At 37.4% G+C, this 23528-nt stretch overlaps 1 protein-coding gene across 4 annotated transcripts in view; it reads right to left on the reverse strand.

The window, feature by feature from the left end:
- The window catches only part of GRIA4 (glutamate ionotropic receptor AMPA type subunit 4), a 214321-nt gene that overhangs the window by 131637 nt on the left and 59156 nt on the right, over positions 1-23528 (reverse strand). For all 4 annotated transcript variants that reach the window (XM_039718279.1, XM_039718281.1, XM_039718278.1 and 1 more), the window contains exon 3: positions 10753-10992. In XM_039718279.1, the coding sequence (XP_039574213.1) occupies positions 10753-10992 (240 nt within the window). The remainder of the gene's footprint in view (positions 1-10752; positions 10993-23528) is intronic.

Here is a 23528-nt window from a genome sequence, read left to right on the forward strand (position 1 = left end):
AGTTTCTTATTTTGAATAGCTTTAAAACAAAATAATGGAGATGTTGAGACATACTAATTGAAGGTGGTAAAAAAAGTTTGGTTTTAATCTAATGCTTAATGAGAGTGAAAATACAAATTAAAAAGAAAATATAATCTAAAATTACTGCTCCAATATTTTTCAGTAGCATGATTTGAATTTGTAGGCTATTAGGCTATGAAGATTTTTGATATTTAACTGACTTCAGCTGTTCTGCATCCAGACAAAGAAGCTAGGAGATATAATTAATATTAGGCATATATACATATATATATATATATATATATATATATGAGAAAAATTAATCCACATCCTCAAAAGTAAATTCCACACAAAAATAAAAGATAGGGTCAGGTTCATGTCCTGTTTTGTACTCTAAATGTAGACTGCTTATAATGTAAATTTGGCAAAGCTGCCTCATTTTTGCTACCATTAGTTAAAGATTCTTAAAGAGTTTTGAATAATTTAGACCTATTTAAAACCCTCCTTATCCCATTATATAAAGGAGAGTACTTTGTTTGTTACAGGAAGGATATAATTGAAGTCAGAGATATCAAAATGCCTTACTTTTATGAAGCTAAATAACATAGCAAACTGTTTTCTTTCCACTTGATTTATCCCTACATATCAAATCATACATATCATACATACCATCAAATCATACAAATCGTACATATCAAATTGATTTATCCCTACATATCTAATCATTTTATAAGAGGCATCTGCAAACACATTTCTCTGGTATGAGAAACTTCTTTGAATAGCACACTTAAAAAATGTTGCTTATTATTTTTCTGTGTTTAATATCTGTTTATTATGTTATGTACACTTGACATTTTAAAATTTAGTTTTCTTATCCTGAACTCACAACAGAGGAAATTTAGCTCCAATCCCTTTTATGAAATAAAAGCATGTATTTAGGACCTTCCCAAGCTCACTGTCTAATGCTGACTGGACTCACCCTTAGAAGAGGTATGATCTAGGATACAAGTCCTTACTTCCAGGACAGTTTCTTTCCTTATTTTTTTTTCCCAGTGAGAGGTTAACATAAAATGCGTATTTGTTCCAGGGACCTGCACTAGCAACAAGTTTTGTATTCACAACCCTTTTCTTTCGTGGCACTTCATCATTTATTATGCCCAGATCTTCAAAACCACTTTAAATGTTCTGCTTGCCATTTGCAGACGAAGTCACACTGGAACAAAATGTGTGCCCCTTCTCCAAAGGAAAACGTCCTGCAGCATCCAGGTGTGCATTAATATTAAAACCCACCAAGGTAGTTGTACAATAAAGGGGTCCTGAGACCCCAGGATTAAAGGACCCTTTGGTAACTCTCTTTCCAATTGCAAAATGCTAAATACCTCAAACACGCATTGCAATTTTGGTAACAGAAGCAGCTGCTAATGCTGCTATCTGTAAATACTAGTGCAGGAAATTCCCTGTACAGACGCAGAAATAGCATCTGTAGCACTGTGATAAGCAGTCAATCATTTTAAAAGGATGTCTGCACTTCAACCACCCCTTTTGGAATTGACCAAAGGCAAATTATTTGTATAAATATGTATGTAAATAGGATTCAGCTGTAATTTATGAGGGAACCACCTAAAATTCCATTTACAGGGAAAATGCATCTCAGAATAGTGAGCATCTAAATACATTGGAATATGCTTCTTTACAGAAGAATAGAATGTAGCCCTAAAATCACAGACTGCATAGATGATAGAAGGAGAGTTCAATCAGCTGAATTAAGAATGTGAACTCCGGAAATACCCTTATGTACAAACACAGATTTACACTAAAGCGGAATTACCTTTACCTCCTGCTCCAGCTCTGGAGAAGTTACTCACACTACACAAGGAATAAATGTCTCAAAAATATGCCAAGAAAGAGTCATAAAGAATTAAGTTATCCTTATATATTTTGATTCTTTTTTAAACAATAGGTGCATAACAAATGGAATAGTATATCTTGATATTTGTAAGTCTACGCCTTGTTTATTTATTTTTATTTTTAAAAAGCCTGCTTTATACTCTATTAAAACTTGGAACATTCATCTACACATAGATAATACTCTCAAAAGACAAGCTAATTTTTCTAACTAAAAATGCATTTAGAAACAACTTGGCACAAGTATTTGTTTTACATTCAGTATTAAACTGGCACCACGTCTGGTCTCTGGCAGCATTGACTATACTGCCCTTTGTTTGCTACCACTTCGTGCTCCAGCACTGAAGCCAACACCTGTGGCCATATAAAAGGCAACGTTCAGCAGCTGCAGGACTCGGATGTCCATACTGAAAGGAATTTCTAAAGCATTTGGAAGTGTGGCTGGCTTCCTCGTCTGAGTCTTTTCAAGGCGCTCTTTGGCGGGCCACGCTGCTGGGTGCTGGATCCATCAACTGTCTGCAGTGTTACTGCTGGCCAGGGTGTAGTGGTGACATAGCACAGCCTCAGCCTCAGCAAAGATGCTCTTGGCTAAGCTGATGTAAGGCTGCCTTCACTGAAGGTAGTTTTTTTTGCAGTTTGTCAAACATGAGACCACTGATATAGATATATGTAACGACGGCTGGCAAGGTCTACCCTAAATATTAATATGAAAGCTAAATACTAGTGAAGCATTACCACAAATTTGTGCTTAACACTTTGCTCTCTGACAGTAATTGGTTTGATCCACAGAAAAGATGAACACAAGTCAAATAATTATATATGTAAAATACCTCCTCTTATTTAGGACTGAATAACAATAAAATCAGAAATGTGCTCAGAGCTGTTATTTGAAACTCATAAAAGCAGCTGAACTTAATTCTACTGTTCAGAAAATCTAGAACAAAAATGCCAAGACATGAGCTTTTTTTCAGAAAAAAATTATATGAAGTCACTTTTTTTGTTAGCTGCAGCCTTGTGTGGAAAAGCTCTTAAGCAAATTGAAAGAGACATTCAGAATTACAGACCATACTGTCCCTGCTCTCAAGTAAATACAGAATGTGTGTAAAAACAAGATAAAAATGGCATGCTTTCATTTAAAGGAATGTATTACATATGCAGGTAACAACAAATTAACTATTCTCTAATTCTCTGATATCGTTAGAACAAGCCATTGGAAGTTGCAATGTTATTTACATTCGGATGTTGGAATATAAAAGCATATAGAAGTTACAGACATAATCTTGTATTACACATGTGCAAAACTGAGATAAATGCTACTGAGAAAAGAACTTAGCTCCAAGGATTCTACAGCACTGTCACAAACAAATCATTAGAAAGGGCAGAGATGATTCACTGGCATGGCAACTTAAAAAGCAATATTTAAAATTATCATGAGTCTCTTGTCTTCTCCATGGCACCCACTAAGTCGGAAGAAAGGAAAGCAAATTCGTCAGACTAGGAATATAATAAGCAGCTTTATTTAATGTTTTAGGATTTATATATTTCTGTGGCATTTGCATATTAGGCTGTGCTCCATTTTCTGAGTGTTTAGCCAGATGACCAAATACACAGAAAAGTTCTGATGCAGCATAGTTTGAGCCACATCTTATATGCAATACCGAAGTCAGGGGACTCATCTGTACACTTGATGATCAGCTTTTGATTCCAATACCTGCATTTTCTGTTAATTTCAACCTTGATCTAATGTTCAGTCATTTCAGTCAACAAGAGGAGCACTTCTGTCAAATGAAGCATTCTGAAAGCTCTTGGAAGATCTTTCACATGTAGTGAATTAAATTATGACCTTGTTGATTTACCAGTATTGCTTCTCTTTAGTGGTAAGACAAGGGAAAGATGGAAAGTCACAGTATCATTACTAATGCTGATTTTAGGAAGCAGCTGCGTTTTAGTTTCACGTGTGCATTTATTACCTGTATTTTCAAGCTGCTACGACCTGCTGAGAAGATGAGGATGAGCTGGCATTTTGCTGTATAATTATTAACGTGCTAACACTGGCAAAACAAAATTTGCTGCAAGCCAATTACTGATGGATAAAGCACATTGCCCTATTTCATTAAAAACATGGAATTTACTGTTACTGAGTACAGACAACAGTAGATCATATGACAAACTTACTGCAGTTCTTTAAATGCACTGATAGTTTACAAAACAATTTTTTCTATGTTTTGTGTATTGTTTCAGATTGGCCTGCATTAAATGACAAGATAAATTTGGTACAAAACAAACACAGTGGTAGCTGGATCCCAATGTGTGTGTGACATGATTCACTGCCCACGTAAGAGTGTTTGCTGAAGACAAACAGCTTTTTATCAGATCTAGTGAGGAATATGGAAAAGTTCAAATCTGCAGACCATGATGTTAAGAGCAGTCTTAGACTTAGAGCAGTCTAAGGACTATGAGAGCAGGTGCTGTTTGCTGTTTCTTTTATCAATATTTCTTCAATATTATGACAACATTGATCTTTATTTCACAAAAGTTTGGTACAAAACTGCATGAAGCAAGTAAGAACCTCCCATTTTTAGTGGACCTATTAATGAACTTTTGTTTTTTTTGGTTTTTTTTTATTGTTGAGAGTTTTGCCGAAGATCAGTAGGATGAAAAATTCTTACTGTGGGAATCCTACCAAATTCTTCCTGGTAATAGTAATAAAAAAAGGGCCCAAGACCAAATGGATGACTGCAAATGAACAAAGTCAGATTCCAAACATAATGTTCTTTGCAATCCAAGACATTACTTTTTTTTTCAGGCTTACCTGTGATATTATTCTAGAAGTTTAAGGCAAGAGTGATGTAGGTTTGGGCTTAACACTGCTATGTAGAAAAAATTATTAAATACAGAGCACTTGGTGTCAAAACCAATTTTTTTCAGTATTGTATTGTAAGGTCACATGCAATTTGCTTTTTATTAGCAACACTTGGTCCTTTTCACTTATTTCACAAATAAGAGCCTTGATGCAGTATTTTTATGCACATAAAAATGTAACTCATATGTTTATATCAGTAGTGACTTTAGTAGGTTTAGCCCTTTCAACTGAGGTATTGAAATAACTTTACAACTTTCACCAGTAAGACATCGAAAAATTTGTTCAGAAGTGCAGTAAAAGTATCAAGTAAAGCTTGATGTAGGGCCAATTCTTTCAGCACCTAAATGCCCATCTAATGATAACTTGTTGAGTACCATATTCTAATGATAGTCCTTCAACCTGATTTTACAGTGTTTTAATCTAGATCACTTAGAATATTTTTGATCTGATTTTTGAATAATAGAACACACTAAATGTTTTACAAAGGCTATATATATATAATTGAATAGAAATAATGTATTATTGAAAGTTCCTCCATAGTAGAAAATTAAGAAAATTATCTTTTCAGTGTCCCAAATACTGTGAAGAAGCCATTCCCAGTTTCCTAGAGGAATCATGACAACTACATAAATAATCCTGAGGGGACATAGGAGATCGTCTGAGGTGAATATTACAAAGCCCATCACCACTGCAGATATTTACTAACCTACTTAAAAACCTCTGAAGTGGTAACAATTTTACCCTAGTGGTAAGAACTTTGTCAGCTTATTCCAACCTTACTGAAACATTTTTTCTTAGTAACACTTCAAATCTGCCCACATAATTCTATCTTGTCTACATCTCATCAGGTAAAAACAATTGATCTTTGCTCCTTAACAGTCCTACAATCAAAAAAAAAAATCTCCATTTGTAAAGTTTTTTCTCATTGGCCATGTTATTTTTTTTTTTAATATTCTTTCTCTTCATTGGACCCTTGAATCTTATATCTGTATATGGTGGTCAGTGATTGCAGTGCCATTCCAGCAATGGATTCTTGTGCTATATTTATACTGAAGGCCCTTGTTGTAGCTGAAAACAAGGGCCTTTAGTATAAATGAAGTGCTTCAAAATGGCAAAGAAAATTTTTAAATTTTTTTTCACATTTTTTTCACATCTCAACATGTGACACAGCAACATGGCCAGCTGGGTGAGAGCAATATTCAGCTTTCACATCTCACATGGAACATTCTCTTTCAAAATTCCAAAAGAACCTCTACTTTACTGGACTCAGTATGGCTTTCTGTACTTACATCATACTTATGGCTCATCACAACTCCTGAAATATATCCCATGATATTAACCCTGAGACACTTAGTCTGCACTTTGTATCTTTGATTCTCCCCTCCTGTGTTTAGCCTTTATACCACCTTATCACATTTCACCTTCTTGAACTATCTATGTGGCAGATCACCTTGAACCCTGAACCCTTTTTGTACCACTCATACCTTGGCCAGGCTCACAAACCCACCAAAGCCTTGCTCTGTGCTGTCATGCAAATTCAAAGACAAATCCCTCTAACCTCACCTGCTCTTACTTTTAAAATATGCTATTAGCAAAAAATTTTGGGGTTATGGTTTCTACTTTTCAAATTGCCATGCTATTGTTGAACCTCTATTTTCTATTTTTTTCTGTGAAAAAGTCAGGCCCAAGGCAGTATCACTGGAGGTACTGAACATGGATACACCAAACCTAATAGTTACTGCTGATCCAGAATCTCTGCCAAAGGTGGAAATTAGCCTGATAAACTGATTGTAAATAAAATCCATAATGTCCCTCAAAATAAAAGGGAAAGCTCTATATTTCCTATACCACCATTTGTCTTCTCCAGACATTTGTCTTCTGTTCTCTTCTGAGACTCACTTATCCCCCACAAGGTCTTAGAGACAAAAGCCTAGGGATTTTTACTCTGTGTACAGCAGGATTAATTCTAACAGGTCACCAGCACTTGTATAAACCTTCTGCCAGGTTTAGATTGTCACAGAACAGTTTCGACTTTAAAGGAGTTGCTATTAAAACACTATCCCGAAATGTGGGAAAATTAAATTTACTTTGTGCACACTGAGCTAATTTTCCTCATCTGCGGCCATGACAGAGTTGGTTTCATGAACATGTAATTAAAGGGAGTGAGGGAAAGAAAAAAGCATAACCAGGCTCACACATGATGCCTTATTTCTATAGAATGTAAATATTTTATAGTCCTTGCCTCTGGTGAACCAACTGCTGGGCCAGCTGGTAGGTCCACCCTTTGTGCTCCCCACTTTAGTCACTGTCAGGGACTGAAAACTTGCTGGGAAACATAGCTGAGTTCAAATGGATGCTGACCTTTTGTGAAAGCAGTTTCCAGCTTGCTGGCTGCCATCCTCCATCCTCCTTGGTGTGCTATGTGTCCCCATCCTGGGACCTCTCAGCCCTGGGTAATCCCTGCAGTTTAGCTAGCAACTTCAGCCATTCCAGCTTTCACTAAGGCTGCACGTGGTGTGGAAATCTAACACTGACATCTTGTAGGTTCAATTCTTGCACTGCTCAACTCTATATTGGATATTGAAAGTGCTAGGTGAATGGCTAGACTTAACCTTAAGGGTCTTTTTCAACCTAAATTATTCTATGATTTTATTCTTAAACAGCTTCTCATACATCAGACAAACTCCTCCAGCCTTCTTCTGTGGTTTCAGGGTCCAAATCTTTCTTTCTTGTGCCAGAAAATGTTGTCACCAACTAGTGAAATCACACTACAAGCATACTTGTGGTAAGTAAAAATTGGATTTACAGATACACAGCTCCACTTGATTATATGCTGCTTTTTAAATTAAATACCTCGCAGCCACAATGAAACAACATATAAACTGAATGTTCTTCTGCTCTATTCATTTGGTTTTTTCACTTAATTCCCTTTAGAGATGACATCAAATATTACTTGAGCTCTTTTTCCCGCTGGACTTCCCTTTCCTATGGGTATCTCAAGGAGGCATTTTTTTTGTTTCATATATGCTTTGCATAACCCAAATAAATGTTCTTCAGCCTCCTTTTTCCTTGTCCTGTCTGTGTTCCTGGCACTTCACTGTTAAAATTAATTTTATTAGGCATCAGGTCATAATTAAACCTTTTTAAACCTGGAAGGAGGATAAGAGAAAGAGGAATGTCTTGAAACAAAAGAACCTTCAGGCTTTAGCCTTCTGTGTCACTCTTTACTTGCTCACTTTCTCCTGTTAAATAATGAGCTGAATTTTCCTTCATCTTTCTCTTAGGTCTAATGCCTCTTGCAAAACCTGCTCTCCTTTTCCATAATGTCCCCTGCTAGATCAAATTAATTTTGTATTTTTGCCATTCTTCCTAGTATCTTCATTCTGTCACAGGACAGTGATTTACCAGACTGTGAGTTTGGCAGAACATCAGAAAGGGAGATAATAGTTGAAGCCACCACCTCATCATAGTTTGTGTGGTCTAAGACTCTTACAGGGTGTAACCCCAAGTGTGGTATGTGAGAATGACTCAACAAAGATGCAAAAAAAGTACATTCCTGGCCTAAACTGAAATATTAACATAGGTGTCTCCAGCATTAAAGACTGGGATTCTGCAGGGAGCTTAGGGGCTGTCAAAGTTGAATGGAATGATACAACAGAGAAACCTTCCTTGATAATAGGACTTAATTGTTCAACCCCCAAGAGTGAGCAGCAACTGAGTCACATGCAACGGAACCAAGAAACAAGCAGGACAGAAAGGCTCTAAAGCAGGTCTGAAAACAACATTAATTTGTCCACCACTGCTGCTGAAGTGCATTTCGTCACTCTATCTTTTGTGAAGTACCTCCGCCTTTTACAATACTGACAGCTGCTAAACACTGCCTTCTTCACAGATAGCTACTGTGTCAGGCTGGAATTTAGGCTTATGGCTCACCTTCCCCAATAGGAGCTTATTCATAGCTTCCCACTTAAACTGCAAAGATCAACTTGCAAGCCCAACAACAAAATGCTGAGGGGGTTCCCCTTCCTTCACTTTACTTCAATGGGACTGCTCAGAGAAATAGGGAGACAGCTGGACAAGTCTAATTTCTGGCCTCACTGACAGAGAACCTATGACTTAACATTAATGATTTTTTTTTCTTTCTACAGTTATTCTGATAGTAAGGTAATGCTTACTTTTTTTTTTTTTTTTTAATGGTGTATCTGAGGTCCACACTGAAATTTTGTCTTGTGCAAAGGAGGTGAAAATTTATTCAACAATTATGTGTCTTTACAGTACTTTTAATATCAAAAGGTACATTGAATCTTATTTTCTCCTGCATGAAACTGCATCACAAGACCTATTCAGAATTTGAGAGACTACCCAATGTAGCATCCCCTGAATCCAAGCTAGCAAATGTCACGTCTTTATCAAAGATGTGCTAAAGAGTTCAGAGTGGCAGAGTTCAGTAATTAATTATTAACCATGCTGTTACAGACTCTGTTCTGAAACTGTCCTTGCTGTGATATCACCTGCTTAAAAATGATTCTCAATAGGTAGAATTGTGTGAATTTAGATGAGAAAGGTAACTACAGGTTGTGCATTTCTTTACCTAGCAATCTGTTGAACTTATAAGACCACATCTGTAATTATGTGCTTGCTTTTTTGTTACCCATAACTATATCTTGAATAGAAATATTTTAAAATTCTGCTGTATTTTTCTTTCCCATTACCTAATGCATTCTATAATGCTTCCTGGAACTTCCCTTATGGGTCCATCAAGCATTAAAAAATTATTTAATTGAAACAACAAACAAACAATTATGAAACAATACAAACTCTTTCATTTTCTTCCATTATTCTTTTTTATTCAAATTCAGGTATTTAGGCAGCATATCAAGGTAAAACTCACTAAAATGTAGTGCTTGTATATAGCAGAAAATTAACTTCTATAGGCATAATCAAGTAATTAAACAGATTTAGCTAGGTCTGTATTTCCCTATTTCTTCTGTAGAGTAATTATACTGGAATAAAGCCACTTTAATTCTGGAATAGACTATCCACATGGGGAACTATATTGAAACAGCTGTAGTAAAATAATTATTTGACTACAGCTATGCTGTTCGCTCCCCTGCTGAAAGCAAGCCACCAACATAAAAATCTTGTCTCTTTCACAGGAGCTCAGCGATGCTGGCTCAGTCCTATTCCACAAACAAAGACTTTGCCAGCAGAATGAACACACAACTCAGAGAACAGCTTTTACCTCTCAATTCCTCACTGAGAGGTGATGTACAGTGATGCACTTAAAGTTTTTTATCACTTAAAGAGTTCTGAGATGCATTGAGATGTGGAATGGAGACTGTGGATAGAAAATACACCCTATTCTGGAATTAAATATGTATTTTGTAAAAGTGTAGTCCATCACAGAGCTAAGCCCAGCTGAAAGGAGCAGAAGATGGGCTGCAGCAGCACTCCCTCCCTCTGCCTGTGGATACCTTGTGCCTTGCAAGCTTTGTCTCTGACCTCCACTACTGTGGCACAGCCTGAGGGCAGAGCCTTTCTCTGCCTTGACCTTCCAAAGCTTGGAAGTCCCATAGGCTTGCTCTCATCTCAGTTTACAGCAGTGCAGATGCAGAAAGGAGGCTGTTCCTCTCTCCTTCTTTGTACTGCTGTCACTTATGAAGTGAATTGAAGAGAGAATAGAGCTGTGTCATTCTGCTTATTGAACTGCATTTTTGTTTCACTACCATTAGTTTAAAGATTTCAGTATTCCAGACTTAAAGCACAGGCTTTGGCTGGTCGATTACATACTGTGTGAATCCAATACCCAAATTCTGCAGACTAAGGAGTTCTTCCTTCAGCCACACAGCTACTCAGTTCGAGGTATTTCACCTCAAAGGCTCTCTAAACTTTGGCGCCCCAAGCTCTCAGTGGGACACAGAAGTTCACAGCCCTCGCAAAAGTCATTTGAATAATGCAGATAAGAAAGCTGGGTCCCAGCTTACCTCGATCTGTGTCATACAGGAAAACAAAGCGGTTCCATTCGTAATGATCCAGCAAGCTGAGGAGGGCTCCCCGCAGGGACGGCCGCAGCTGCAGCACGAACTGGCTCTCACCCTCCGTGGGGAAACTCGGCGTGATGAGGGAGATGTGCAAGGCGCTGCAGAATGAGGTCAAGGTATGTACTGATCTCTTATCATATAGTCCAAAAATGGCAAAAACTCCTCTAGAATACTGGGAGCAAACTGAAAGAAAGAAAGAAACAAACAAACAGAGTTTAAGTAGTGACAAAATCTGTAAACATGTGCTTACACATTCCAACATCCTCAAATTCCTAATTTGAAGATTTGCAATTCTGCTTGTGCAGTTACACTCAATTTTCACATGTGTTTTATTATGGAAACCAATAAATAAATAGCTAAATAACATTTTGTGACTTTCTGGTCCTATTTAATTTGAAAATTTGCAATTCTGCTTGTGCAGTTGGACTCAATTTTCACATGTGTTACACTCAAATTTCACATGCGTTATGGAAACCAATAAATAAATAGCTAAATAACATTTTGTGACTTTCTGGTCCTATTCATAGAACACTAAAGTATCCATAGTGATTTTACTCTAAAGTAAAATGTAAAATAAATAATGTGTTTTTGCACACCAGTGAAAAAAAATCAACATATACTGTTTTAGCCACAGCTCTGCATAGTATCAGGCATTGAGCATTTCCATTACCTTGAACTGAAAAATGTTCATATTCTAAAATGTGAAAATTATCAAAAAATATTACTGACCTTGTAAGTGAAATTTGGACATTTTGAATTGCAACGATGGAGAACCTTTGCTCCCTTTTAAACAGGAAGCACTTGTGATACATTAAAACATTTCCAGAGACATTGAGTAAAACCTACTTCATGAATAATCTCCTTGACTTTAAGAGGGCAGTTTAAGTAAAATGCAGTAAGTCAATGTGATCTGACTTTTGCCCCAACCCTTTTATTTCTACTCTCTGCTAACTGGAAACCAGAAAACAAATGATCTGAATATATATTCTGAGTTTTGAATTGCTCTTGGTCTCATTTAAAACATAGAGAGAGATTTCTATTAATTTCATCACACTGGGTAAGGACTTCCCTGATCTCTGCATAGAAAAACAGGCATAGGGGTATTTTCTTGAGCATCTACTCCATTCCTATCAATTTATAAAGGGTCGAATCCCATTTTTTTCAAGCATAAACCAATTTATTAGAAACTGTGCAATCATTAATAGTGTTATCTCTCCCAGACACACAGAAAATCGAGAAAGGAGCAGTCACTTAGGGGATCACCCTATTTTCTATGCTTTCCTCTCACTATTTCCCATGCTCTCCTGTTCCTCTCTTAGAGTCTGTTCTTACATGTTGCCTAAACATGGGAAAACTTACGGCACCTTCCCACTAGCCAGGAGTTTACAGTCATTCTGCATGTGCAGCATAGTCATGGAACAATGTACACCCTTAGAAAATTCAAACCACTCCAGCTTAAATTTTTTCATATTACATTTATTGCATAAAGAGCTGAAAATAAAAATTGTGCATTTTTCTCCCGAGACTTGGGTGATTTACCCAGTTCTGATGCCAGAACTGGAGTAAGTAGCTTGAGGGCAGTTTTGTGATTTTATGTTCTCCTCCACTGTTACGGCTTCCATCCTACTGATTTTTAAAGCCAGATTTTATATTAATAAAGCTTTTTCAAAAGACTTCTTCCTTTAAGTTCACCTTCAATATGCACATCTCTTACAAAAATCCTCTTAGTATTTTCTTTGCTGGACCACACAAAACAGATTCCCACAGATCCCTCAAATGATTGGCTTTTCATTCTACGAATCATCACAGGGAACATTGCTCTCTGCTTTCCCAGCTCCATCTCATCTGGCTTCAACACAGATAACTGACATGTTGAGAATTTCAGTTAAAGGTTTCCTGCTTTTTTTTACATTATTTCCCCATCTCAACCATAAAATACCTTTTCTGACATATCCTCAGACGACACTGCTTTTCTAAAATCTGAACCTCAGTGACAGCTGACGATCATGTTGGGATCAAAAGTCTGCCTCTTATTCCTTCTGGACCTTTTGCAAATGATGAGTTTCTGCTTATAGCAGAGTGTTTTCATTAGTCACTGTTATTTGTTTTCCATCATGCCCCACATATTTCTGCACTCCTTTAAAGTTATGTACTTCTATGCTTACAGTCTTAGTCTACTCTGTTTGATGTACTTATCTGCCTCTCCAGCAAATTCCATCATGGTACCCTGACTTTTTATCTCTGTGTCTACTCTAAAATTAGACAGTCAAAATGTTTCTCCTGTAATTGTGCTTCTCCAGCCTGGTACCTCCTCTTCTACCAAAATTTGTTGCCATCTTCTCCACAGTTTCATGCTTGCCTTTTGACTCTGTTTGTCTCCATTTCCATAAAGCACTTCTCTTAAGACCATGTCTATTTTATTACATTCTCTTGGCAATTGGAAGATAGAGATCAATCCTATACTGTCTATCTTAGTAACTTCTGGTTGCATTTTATGCCATTTTCAATCTATATCCATATTTTAAAGCTTTCTTTCTGTCAAAATCTGTTATATAACTTCACTGATCATACATATTACAGCTCTAGTAAGAGGCACTTGTTATTGCATCTGCCCTTCAGTAAACCAGTTCGTGAAGAACCAGGGAAGAAAGATGTGACTTCTCTGTCCCCATTAGTCTTCACATCTCCTTGAGTGAAAATCACTGTGAAATATCTATTAGTTTTAAATATCCAACCACATTTTCCTGCTTTTCTACCTCATGATCAATATAGAACAGCTTCAACTTTTTCCTATTTCCTGTATTTTTATTTAAATATCTAAATTAATTTCTACTGTTGTTTTAATGTTCCTTAAAAGTTTCACTTTTCAGTGGAAGCCCTAACTTAAGTTTTGATTTCTGCAGCAAATGTCCTTTATATCTGCTTTTTTTAAACACAATCTTTCTTATTAATAATCCTTTTCAAACAAGTGTTTCTTGTATCTTCCTTCTATAATCATTCATTCAGTCCCATCCTGCACGTTACTTTCCTCTGCAAAGGGATTTCTTTGTGTTTTACAAGTATTTCTGTGAGGATATGGCAGACCTTCTCTATTGTTAAACACAGTCCAATTAATTCTGACAACTGAAATAATTGAACACAAACCTCATGTAAGTGGTAGTTACTTAAAGTGTTTCTTGTTTACACAAAATCCTTCCTAAGGCTCCTTGCTGCTGTACTTTGCAGTTTTACAGGGGCACAGAGTACTTTTTGTAACACATGGTCCTTACAGTAGGAATCCACATGATGAAAAATTCAAGAAATCAATACCAAGCTGTGAAATGGTACACTTAGTGGAGTCAAAGCTCAAATTCATTCTCAGGATACAGAAAAAAGTCAAACTTGAAATTTCATTAAATAACATAATGTGATCCTGAAATACTTGTAACTTAGAGTAACAGAATAATAATTATTCATGTTCAAAGCAAACCATCCTTGCCCCAGTCTAAATCCAAATATGATAAAATATTTTCTGAATACCATTAAAGTCCTGAAATAGCCAATCCAGGAAAACCTTTGCTATTATACTAGAGATCAAGACTGGAAAATAACTGAAGAGTGTCCTTCTTTCTCCTTGATAAGAAAAAATGCTAAGATGAGGGTTATGAGACTTTTTTCTTACTCAGTACAAAACCCACAGAGGGGAAGAATGCCTGTGACACTATGGAGATGAAGCTTAAACATATGCAGAGATGCTGCAACACTCCTTAATCAATTTTACAGTAATCAGCAGCGACCACAAAATCAGCAAAGCCATGAGGATTTGCATTCCAACTCACTACCGTTCTCAGAAAATGCCTCCCGGCTAACATGACTACCTGAATTTGCCAATTCTTTTTCCAGTTCTCTTACACTTCTAAAGGCATTTTACTTATTAAAAATTAACTAAATTATGCTTGGTAAAACAGTTGCATACTAGCATTCTAAGAAAATTTTGTTCAAGACTTTTTCCCTCATAAATACAAAGCAGCGACAAATACGCTTTTATGAGCATACTTTGAAAAATATTGAATAATAATTTGTCTTTAAACCAAATACCTCTTCATAGCTGAACAACTTACTATCTGTATGCACATACTCTTTTCTCCTGCAGATTTTGCAATCCCAGTGGTCTCACCAAAGATGAGACGAATGTGGAGGTCAGACTCATAGAATGACAGCATGGTTTGGGTTGAAAGAGACATTACAGATTATCTAGTTCCAATATTCCCTGTCTAGTTCTAATATTCCCTGTCATGGGCACTTGCCACTAGATCAGGTTACTCAGAGCCCTATTCCACCTGGTCTTGAGCATCTCCAGCAGAATCCCCTCCCTGGCCCTACTGTCCACGCTGCTTTGGATGCAGCCCAGGATGCAGCAGGTTTTCTGAGCTGTGAGCACTCATTGCTGAGACATGCTGAGCTTCTCATCCACCAGCACCTCCAAGGCTTTCCCCCAGCGCTAGTCTTGATCCTTTTTCCAGCCAGCCTGCTCCCATTGGAACAGACTCCAGAAAAAATATTGCATTGCACCTTAAATAGCCAAGATAGCATTATTGCAGTAGTTGTAATATGAATTAGATGTGTTCTATTCTAGCTGTACTGATAGTACAATCACTTTCAAAGAATAGGTGACTCACAGGGCCTTCAGTTAAGAAATTACATCATAATACCAAAATGTCAAAAACTGCATATACTGAAGTGTTTACTGAGACACATGGAAAAGTCACATGGTCTTCTTTCTCTGTAAGAGAAATACGTTCCAAAGTTCTTGCTATAGCTCTAAAGGCAAGTCCCTCACTTAAAACACAAATCTAATCTCGAAAAACAAAAATCAAAAAATTCCAACAACTTCTTATTCCCAAGTTACGCACATATAGTTTAAATCCTCTAAACAATATATTTTAAAAGAACAAGTAGGGTACAGCTGGTCTGCCAACAATGCTAGTTTTGCTCAGCAGCAAACAGGCACCAGGTATAGGAACCATATATGTAGGAACCTGGAAGACCTAACGCCAAAGTAACATGATGGAACCTTTCATCAGTCATGGCTCACTGACCCTGAGTATTCCAGGACACAGGTTCTGAAAAAAGCATTATAAAATGCTTTCCCCTACATTTTCAACTCTTGTGTGGGAAGCTTTGGCACAGTTAGCTATTACAGATATGTTAACAGACACACTTATCTGTCATAAAAACACAAACTGTGGAACTGCAAAAACTGAAAGACTCAAGACTAGTTTGCATTGTGGAAGTTTTCAAATATGAGGACAGTCTTTCATTGCTGTCTCTTCTCTTCCTCCTATGCTTTGGACATGCAAACGGGGCTTAGGGATTGTGATTGGTCAATGACAACTTGTGTCTGACTCTCCTTCCTCCTCAGGCTGCTCACCTAATCCAGCACTGGATCTCCCCAGGAAATACTGTCCTTTGCAAACTTCTCCACCATGTGCCCTTGCCATGGGCTGCAGATCTTCAAGAACTGCTACATGTAGGCACTCTCCAAGAAATAGTCCTTCAGGAAAAGACTGCTTCAGCATGGGTCCCCCCACAGACCACAGTTCCTGTCAGAAAACCCACTCCAGCGTGGGCTCCTCTCTCCAGTGGGCCACAGATCCTGCCAGGAGCCAGCTCCAATGTGGACTCTCCATGGGTTGCTGCTTCATTCAGGGCACTTCCACCTTTTCTGGTGTGGGATCCTCCACAAGCTGCAAGTGGATCTCTGCATCCCCATGGATTTCCATGGGGTGCATGGGCACAGCTGCCTCACCATGGGCTGTGCCAGGGCCTGTGGGGGAATCTTGGCTCTGGCACCTGGAGCACCTCCTGCCCCTCCTTCTGCACTGACCTGGGGGTCTGCAGGGCTGTTAATCTCACATATTCTCACTCCACCTCTCACTGCTCCTATGCAGTGTTTTTCATCCTTTACTGAATGTGTTATCACAGAGGTACCACAGCATCACTGACAAGCTCAGCTGGCTGAAAACTCTGACACAGGAGTGGCCCCTCGCATCTTCTCACAGAGGCTGTCCCTGTATTCCCCTCCTCCAGGCAAAGAAGGGCATGCACTGATCTCTTCTCTGTGGTGGCCAGTGACAGGACCTGATGGAATGGCCTGAAGTTGTGTCAGGAGAGGTCTAGGCTGGATATTAGAAAAACCACCTAAAGGGTGGTTGGGGTCTGGAACAAGTTCCCCAGGGAAGTGGTCATAGCAGCAAGTCTAAGAAGAGTTCAAGGAGCATTTGGACATTGTTCTCAGGCACATGGTGTGACTCTTTAGGATGGTCCTGTGCACAGCCAGGATTTGGCCTTTATTATCTTTGAGGGTCGCTTCCAACTCAGCTTATTATATGCTTCTTTGATCTGGTAAACTCCAGAGAGCATCACATTTAAAAAGCATATTTAGGGAGTCACATTTCCTTGTGCCACCACAATAGCACATGAAAACTTTCATTTGAGGTGTGCCTGCAATGCCATCAATGGTCCATGTCTTCTTGGGTCACAGTCATCTGCACTGTTTTGTTCAGCTGCTGTGCACCTGCCAGCACTGATGTAAAATATACAGTGCAAATTTTTCTGACCTGAAGAACTCCTTCCAAGAGGAACAGCCTACCCATATGGAGATGTAAATTCTACATGTGAAATTAAGCACAGAAGGGAGAATCATTCAATCTAAATATGAACCGCCTCCCAAGGTCAGATGATTTATAAACTTATGTTCATAAGAACTGCAACACTGGAGATGAGATTAAGCACTATTTCTAAAATAGCTTTGAGATTGGTATTTCCTGTTAAAATGTCCAATGATCTTTCTGTTCGCTTTGCACACATCATCCCAACAGTCTCTTTCTCCTCTCTGCTCTCTGCTCCACCTCCCCCTGATCACTTCACTGACCTTCACCTCCTGGAAGAGGACACGGGGCTAGTGAGAGCTCTGGAAGCAAAAGACAAATGACCTAAATTTATCCCTCTGTTGTTTTAAACTACCTTGCACCCAAATCCAGTAGAGATTTGAAACATATATGATCTTCCTCAGTTGTGTTTGAGACTGCTGATTTAATACTAAATTATGCTCTTGCATTAAGAAAAAATCCCAACACTGAGACGAACTTAATGAGCTGAACTAAATCACTGATATAAGATGACAGACAGGATTATAAAAAAGAAAGCAGTGTTACATAAAGTGGGTAGGTGAAAAGCATTATAGATTTATTAGGACCAGTTAACTACTACCTTAAAAATTGTCTGGAGTAGAGTAGGATACCTCTAAATACAGTTATCCGAAATAAGACAAACTCCTTCAAGCAAATTAATTATCTTGCATTTAGGAGGCATATATCATATGTCAGGTAGCAACATATCTAAAGTGTTATAACCAGAAATAGTATCACAGCATTTAACCAATTAATAATAATACTGGTTAAATAATATCACACTTTAATCAAAACCAGCTTATGGCTCTAAAATTTAACAGTGTATTAGTGGTTGAGATGACAAAATGAGACTACATTGTGATCTTTCCAGCTTTTAAAAAAAACCAAAAAACCAAAAAAACCCCAAATTAATCACAAGTATTACTCTCTTGAGTATTTATTCCTCTCAAACATTTGTCCTCCTATAATAAGACATTGCATAATGAGAAGTCTGGCATGTTGGGTACTGAATCTCTGAAACTAAATTCATCCCCTGCAGCAAGTCACTTTGCATTCCCATGTCTCAGTTTTCAAGGTTTAAACTGTCTGTTCTATTGAGGGCTATAAGCACTTGACAGGAAGGCCAGTCTCCTATTAGATATCTGTAAAAAGTTTAGCACAAGGGTCCAGCTGTCTCAATGTGGCTTCTGAGTGCTACCCCAGTGTGTATGAATGTTATACCTAGTGGGTAGTCTCTTGCAGTTCCACAGCAAATTCTGAAACCCTAAAACTATGTAAGCCTTTGTCTTAAAGGTCATTGTGTTTGTCTGTATGCATAAGATGAAGCATTTACTAAAACGTGTGCAGGAGCTTTTAACTGGAGTTCAACACCAGATCAACTGAACACAGAAAATTCATGAGTGTTTTCTGCTCACAGCAGTGGATTCCTTCTAGCACTCTCTTCTAAGCAACTTAAGCAGCTCATTTAAAAATCCTCTCCTAAGTACAATGAAAGCCTTGGTTTAATGTGGTAGATCAAATGGTAATTTGGGAAATGCAATTCTGTTTATTCAGCTGCAGCTGTGAGAACATATTGCAAAACAAGATAAAAACTTACTACATATTTTAATTAATTGCCACATTTCCAGAAATCATTTTTGTGAATTGTCTCTAAAAGACTATTTCTGCTCAAAGACAATTCCTGAAACAATATCAGAAAGTGATAGTGCATTGCTTGCCTGTTGAATGAAAAAATGGAATTAAATGATCTTAACTAAAATGCACGGTATTTTCTTCTTTTAAAATAAATTTAAGCCTTGTAATATGGTATTTTGTGTACAATGTCTTATACCAGATCACTAAGCTACAGAACTTTAACTTTAAAAGATTATCCTGAGAGATGCCCAAAATAAAAGACCATTGAGACCAGGCAAGACTGGCTTGTAAGTCCAACTGCTGAACTCTTCTCCATGCTTCATTTGGAGGCAAGATTTTCTCTCCACAAATTAATACATTGATTAAAGATTTCCCCATGCCAAGTGCAGAAGCTGTGAAACAAGCATGTGTGTCTTTGTATGCATAGGGGCACACAGAGAGTGTGGAAGAGTCTGTCTCACCTGGTTCTTACCACCCAAAAGTCAAGGGTTTATTTTCTGGGACTTTTTTTTTTTTTTCTGTCTCTAAAAGAGAAAAAAAGTATATTCCAAAGACCGTTCTTAAAATGGGTGATAAATTGTGTATACTGATTTATTCACTAGAGGTACCTTTCTCTTTTAACTGCAAAATGAAATGACACAATTTAGATAGATAGATTAAAAACTGCTCTCACAATCTCACCTTAAGAAAAATACCTCTGTATTTTTAATTCCTTTTCTGTCCCTAGATTCAATGTGATTTGGAGCTGCCCTTCTCTGATGCTCATCTTATATGACTGACACAGATCCCTCACAGCCAGGGGCTCCAGGTATTTCTCACACAGAGATCATGTATCTCTGTTTTCCTTAAAAGTGCCCACAACTCTCATTTCGTGATAAAGAATACAAAGTAGCTTGGCCAATTATAAATTTCTGAGAGGGAAACTGCTTTAGTCTTTAAATACTTTCCATCTGAAAACTTGGGCACCACTAAAGTATTTTACTTTCATTAATATATAATTCCACATATTTTAAATCCAATGGTATTTTTTTAGAACAACTGGATTTATTTATAAAATTTCCTTTTCCACTGTGCTTTGGCTAATTTCTTTGATAGAACATCTCTCATGAATTTCACATTTGCTGAACACTAACAAATCTTTTCTCATTTTTAAAAGCACTTTACAGCTCTACAATCAATCATCCATTGTGCCTTTGTCCTCCTGTCCTGTGCACTCCACGGATCTGATATTTATAGCTGTCTGGCAATGCACATACACGTGCGTATCCCCAACTCTGCCAAAACTTTCTTTTTGAAAGCTCTCCCATTGAGAATCCACATGCAGCATTTACCTTTCATAGTCACATGAATGAGAATCCACATTGGTACAGAAGTTCTTTTTTGGCTGTTTTTAAAAGCTGATAAAAATACCAGTAACATGTGAGAGTTCCAAGCCTTTCAGAACGACAAAAGTTTTTTAAAAAGTTAAACGTGGCAGGATGTTCCTGTGGCACTTGCAGGTTTTCTCAAGGACAAAGTCTCTACAGCCATCTTTGAATTTTTTTTCTGCTTCAGGATAAAAGCTTAGAGAGGCATAACAGATTGCATGGAAATTAGATTGGACTACAGTAAAAAACTGGTTTATGGAATCAATCGTAAAATTCCCAGTTGCTTAACTGAGGTGAACATTTCACCTCTGATACTCCTGGTGGTTACAGATCTGCTTGCAAAATCCTACCACCTTTTCAGTTTGCCAGCTGAGGGAAAACTCATCCTCATTAAATGAATATCTAGAGAAATCATGTTTGATAACTAATCTAGATTGCCTATGTGATGAAACATTTTTTGCTTCTCTGATTAAACATTTTCTCTCTTTCTTGGACTGATTAATTTTCTTACAAGACATATTACTTCTTTCAGTTCAAATTTGAACTTTATCCAAACATTTCTTTGTAGAGAAAACAAATTACTTTGCAGCTTGTTTTTCCCCCAAAAATCTAATATTTTATAAAACCTTGCCCCATATCCTATTTTAATGAAATGGAGCAATGAAAAATTCAAATTTTGTTTTAAGAAATAATCTTTTGATGGCCCACTTCTCTACAATGCTAGCTTATTTTAAAAAATAGGCTAGTTAAAATTTTAAAAATTTAAAAAATTATTATTTATCTTGAAAAGGAAAAAAAATAGGCATATTTAAAAAGAAATTTTTCTTTCCAGAAGAAAAAGAGCTGAAAAAAAAAGAATCAGTTTAAAATAGGAGAGTAGCTTATGAAGCAATGCAGGTAATTACAAAAAAATAGCTTTTTATTCATAGCTATATAATCACAGGTTTTTCTTACACATAAGAAGAAATATTTGCAGTTTACAGAAAAAAATAGCAACAATTTTTTTTTTTCATTTTGGAGAAATAAACATTGTGAAGTACTCCTGTCAGCAAAACTGTTATTGACAGGAATTAACTGTATTTCATTTGCGATGTGAGGTGAAGCCATACAACTTGGCTCTTAACCTACATTGTTTTGATGAAGGCTTTGCCATAATTTGTATCTCAAATACTGTTTTCACTTTGGGGCCCCACTACAAGAAAGACATGGAGGGGCTGGAGCATGTCCAGGGAAGGGCAACGGAGCTGGGGAAGGGTCTGGAGCACAAGTGCTGTGAGGAGCAGCTGAGGGAGCTGGGGGTGTTCAGCCTGGAGAAAAGGAGGCTCAGGGGGACCTCATCACTCTCTGCAGCTGCCTGACAGGAGGGTGCAGCCAGGTGGGGTCAGGCTCTCCTCCCAGGTAGCAAGTGACATAACAAAAGGAAATGGAAAGTTGTTTAGAAGGGAAGGTTTAGACTGGAGATTAGAAAAATTTCTTCACTAAAAAGAGGGCCAAGCTTTAGAACAGGCTGCCCACAAAGTGGTTAAATCACCATAGCTGAAAGTGTTCACAAAACATGCAGATGTGGCACTTTTGGGACACGTTTTAGTGGTGGACATGGGGTGTTACGTTTACATCTGGACACAATGATCTTAGAGGTCTTTTTCCAACATATATGATTCAATAATTCTATTAAACTGGGGGGGAATGGTGGGGGGGTGGGCTCCAATGTTATCCATCATCACCTAATGAGAGACATGCCAGAGCATCCTACAGCATAGCCTGCATTTTCTCTTGAAAGCACGTTTTCTTAATGTACTGGTTTTCATATCTCTTCAGAGAAGTTTAGACTTCTGGTCTTAGATATCTTTCCCAGCTTTAATGATTGTGTGATTCTATAACTCACATTTTGAACCAATGTTGCTTCTTTATATCAAATGTTGTGTTCTAATTTTACTGAACTGAAAAAAAAATCAACGCTGCTTTAATTTGAGGAAGCTCAAGTACAGCATTTTTTAAAGTATTGGGGAAGCTTGGTACAACAGCTCCATGTGACTTTAAAAGGGGACTAGACATTTAACTGCTCCCTCTGGCTTAGGAAATATCTCCCCAGATCACTGAAAACTTTGGCAAAGAAAGATATAGAAGGCACGTATTCATGAAAGATGTAACTATCTTGGTCCAGCATGAGGATTCATTCCAGCATAATTTTCATTCAAACTTGACCAAAGAAGTTATTTTTTATCTGGTTTGTAGTTTTATGTTAAGAAATAAAGTCTGTGCTTAGGGGAGTGATGTCATTTGACCCATCACTAGAACTCTATTGTTTTTTGTTGGTGAGTCTGTTTCTCAAATTCTTCCACTTAATCTCCCAGCCACCACAGTTTGTCCCCTGAAGTGCAATAATCCCTGTATAGTCCAGGCTTTTGAATGTGCTGACCCAGATGGGACTGAACTTCTACTTTCTCTCCTCAGTAACTGATTTCACATCATCAGGAGTTCCCTCACTAGCAACTTAAATCATCGATGACTTTGACTCATGCCATTGTGCAAAGATATAATCTTAAATAATTTCTCCCACTTTGCTGTTTACTATTTAGAATGAGTGAAGCCACGGATTCCTTTTGACCTCAATAAGATTAACAGACATTCATCACATGATGTTGATTAAATAACATTAAATAAAACACTGCTTCCTTGGCCACTCTTAGATCTGAGTATCTTTTAAAGATCCAGAAAACATGGTTTTTAATTTCTGAAAACAATTTTCATGTTAAGAGGATAAGTGTAAAAGTGTAATGAAAATCTTACCTGGATTTTTCCCCAATTTCCCATGGGTTAATAACCACTAGTGTCTAATTTCACATACTTTAACTTGAAAAAAAAAGAGCATTTTCAGAAATTTTTTAATCCCCATAACTGGGATTTACACACAAAAAGCTTCTGAATGCTTTTGAAAAAATCTCTTTGTCTTTCCCTTACTTCCTTCCTCTTGAAGGTAGGAAGCACAAGCGGAAATATAATACACCAGTATTACTCTTGGATAAATAGAATGTGCTATCTCATC

The sequence above is a fragment of the Passer montanus genome, unplaced genomic scaffold (genome assembly GCF_014805655.1).
Source record: "Passer montanus isolate IOZ18808 unplaced genomic scaffold, ASM1480565v1 scaffold4, whole genome shotgun sequence".
NCBI classification, from domain to species: domain Eukaryota; kingdom Metazoa; phylum Chordata; class Aves; order Passeriformes; family Passeridae; genus Passer; species Passer montanus.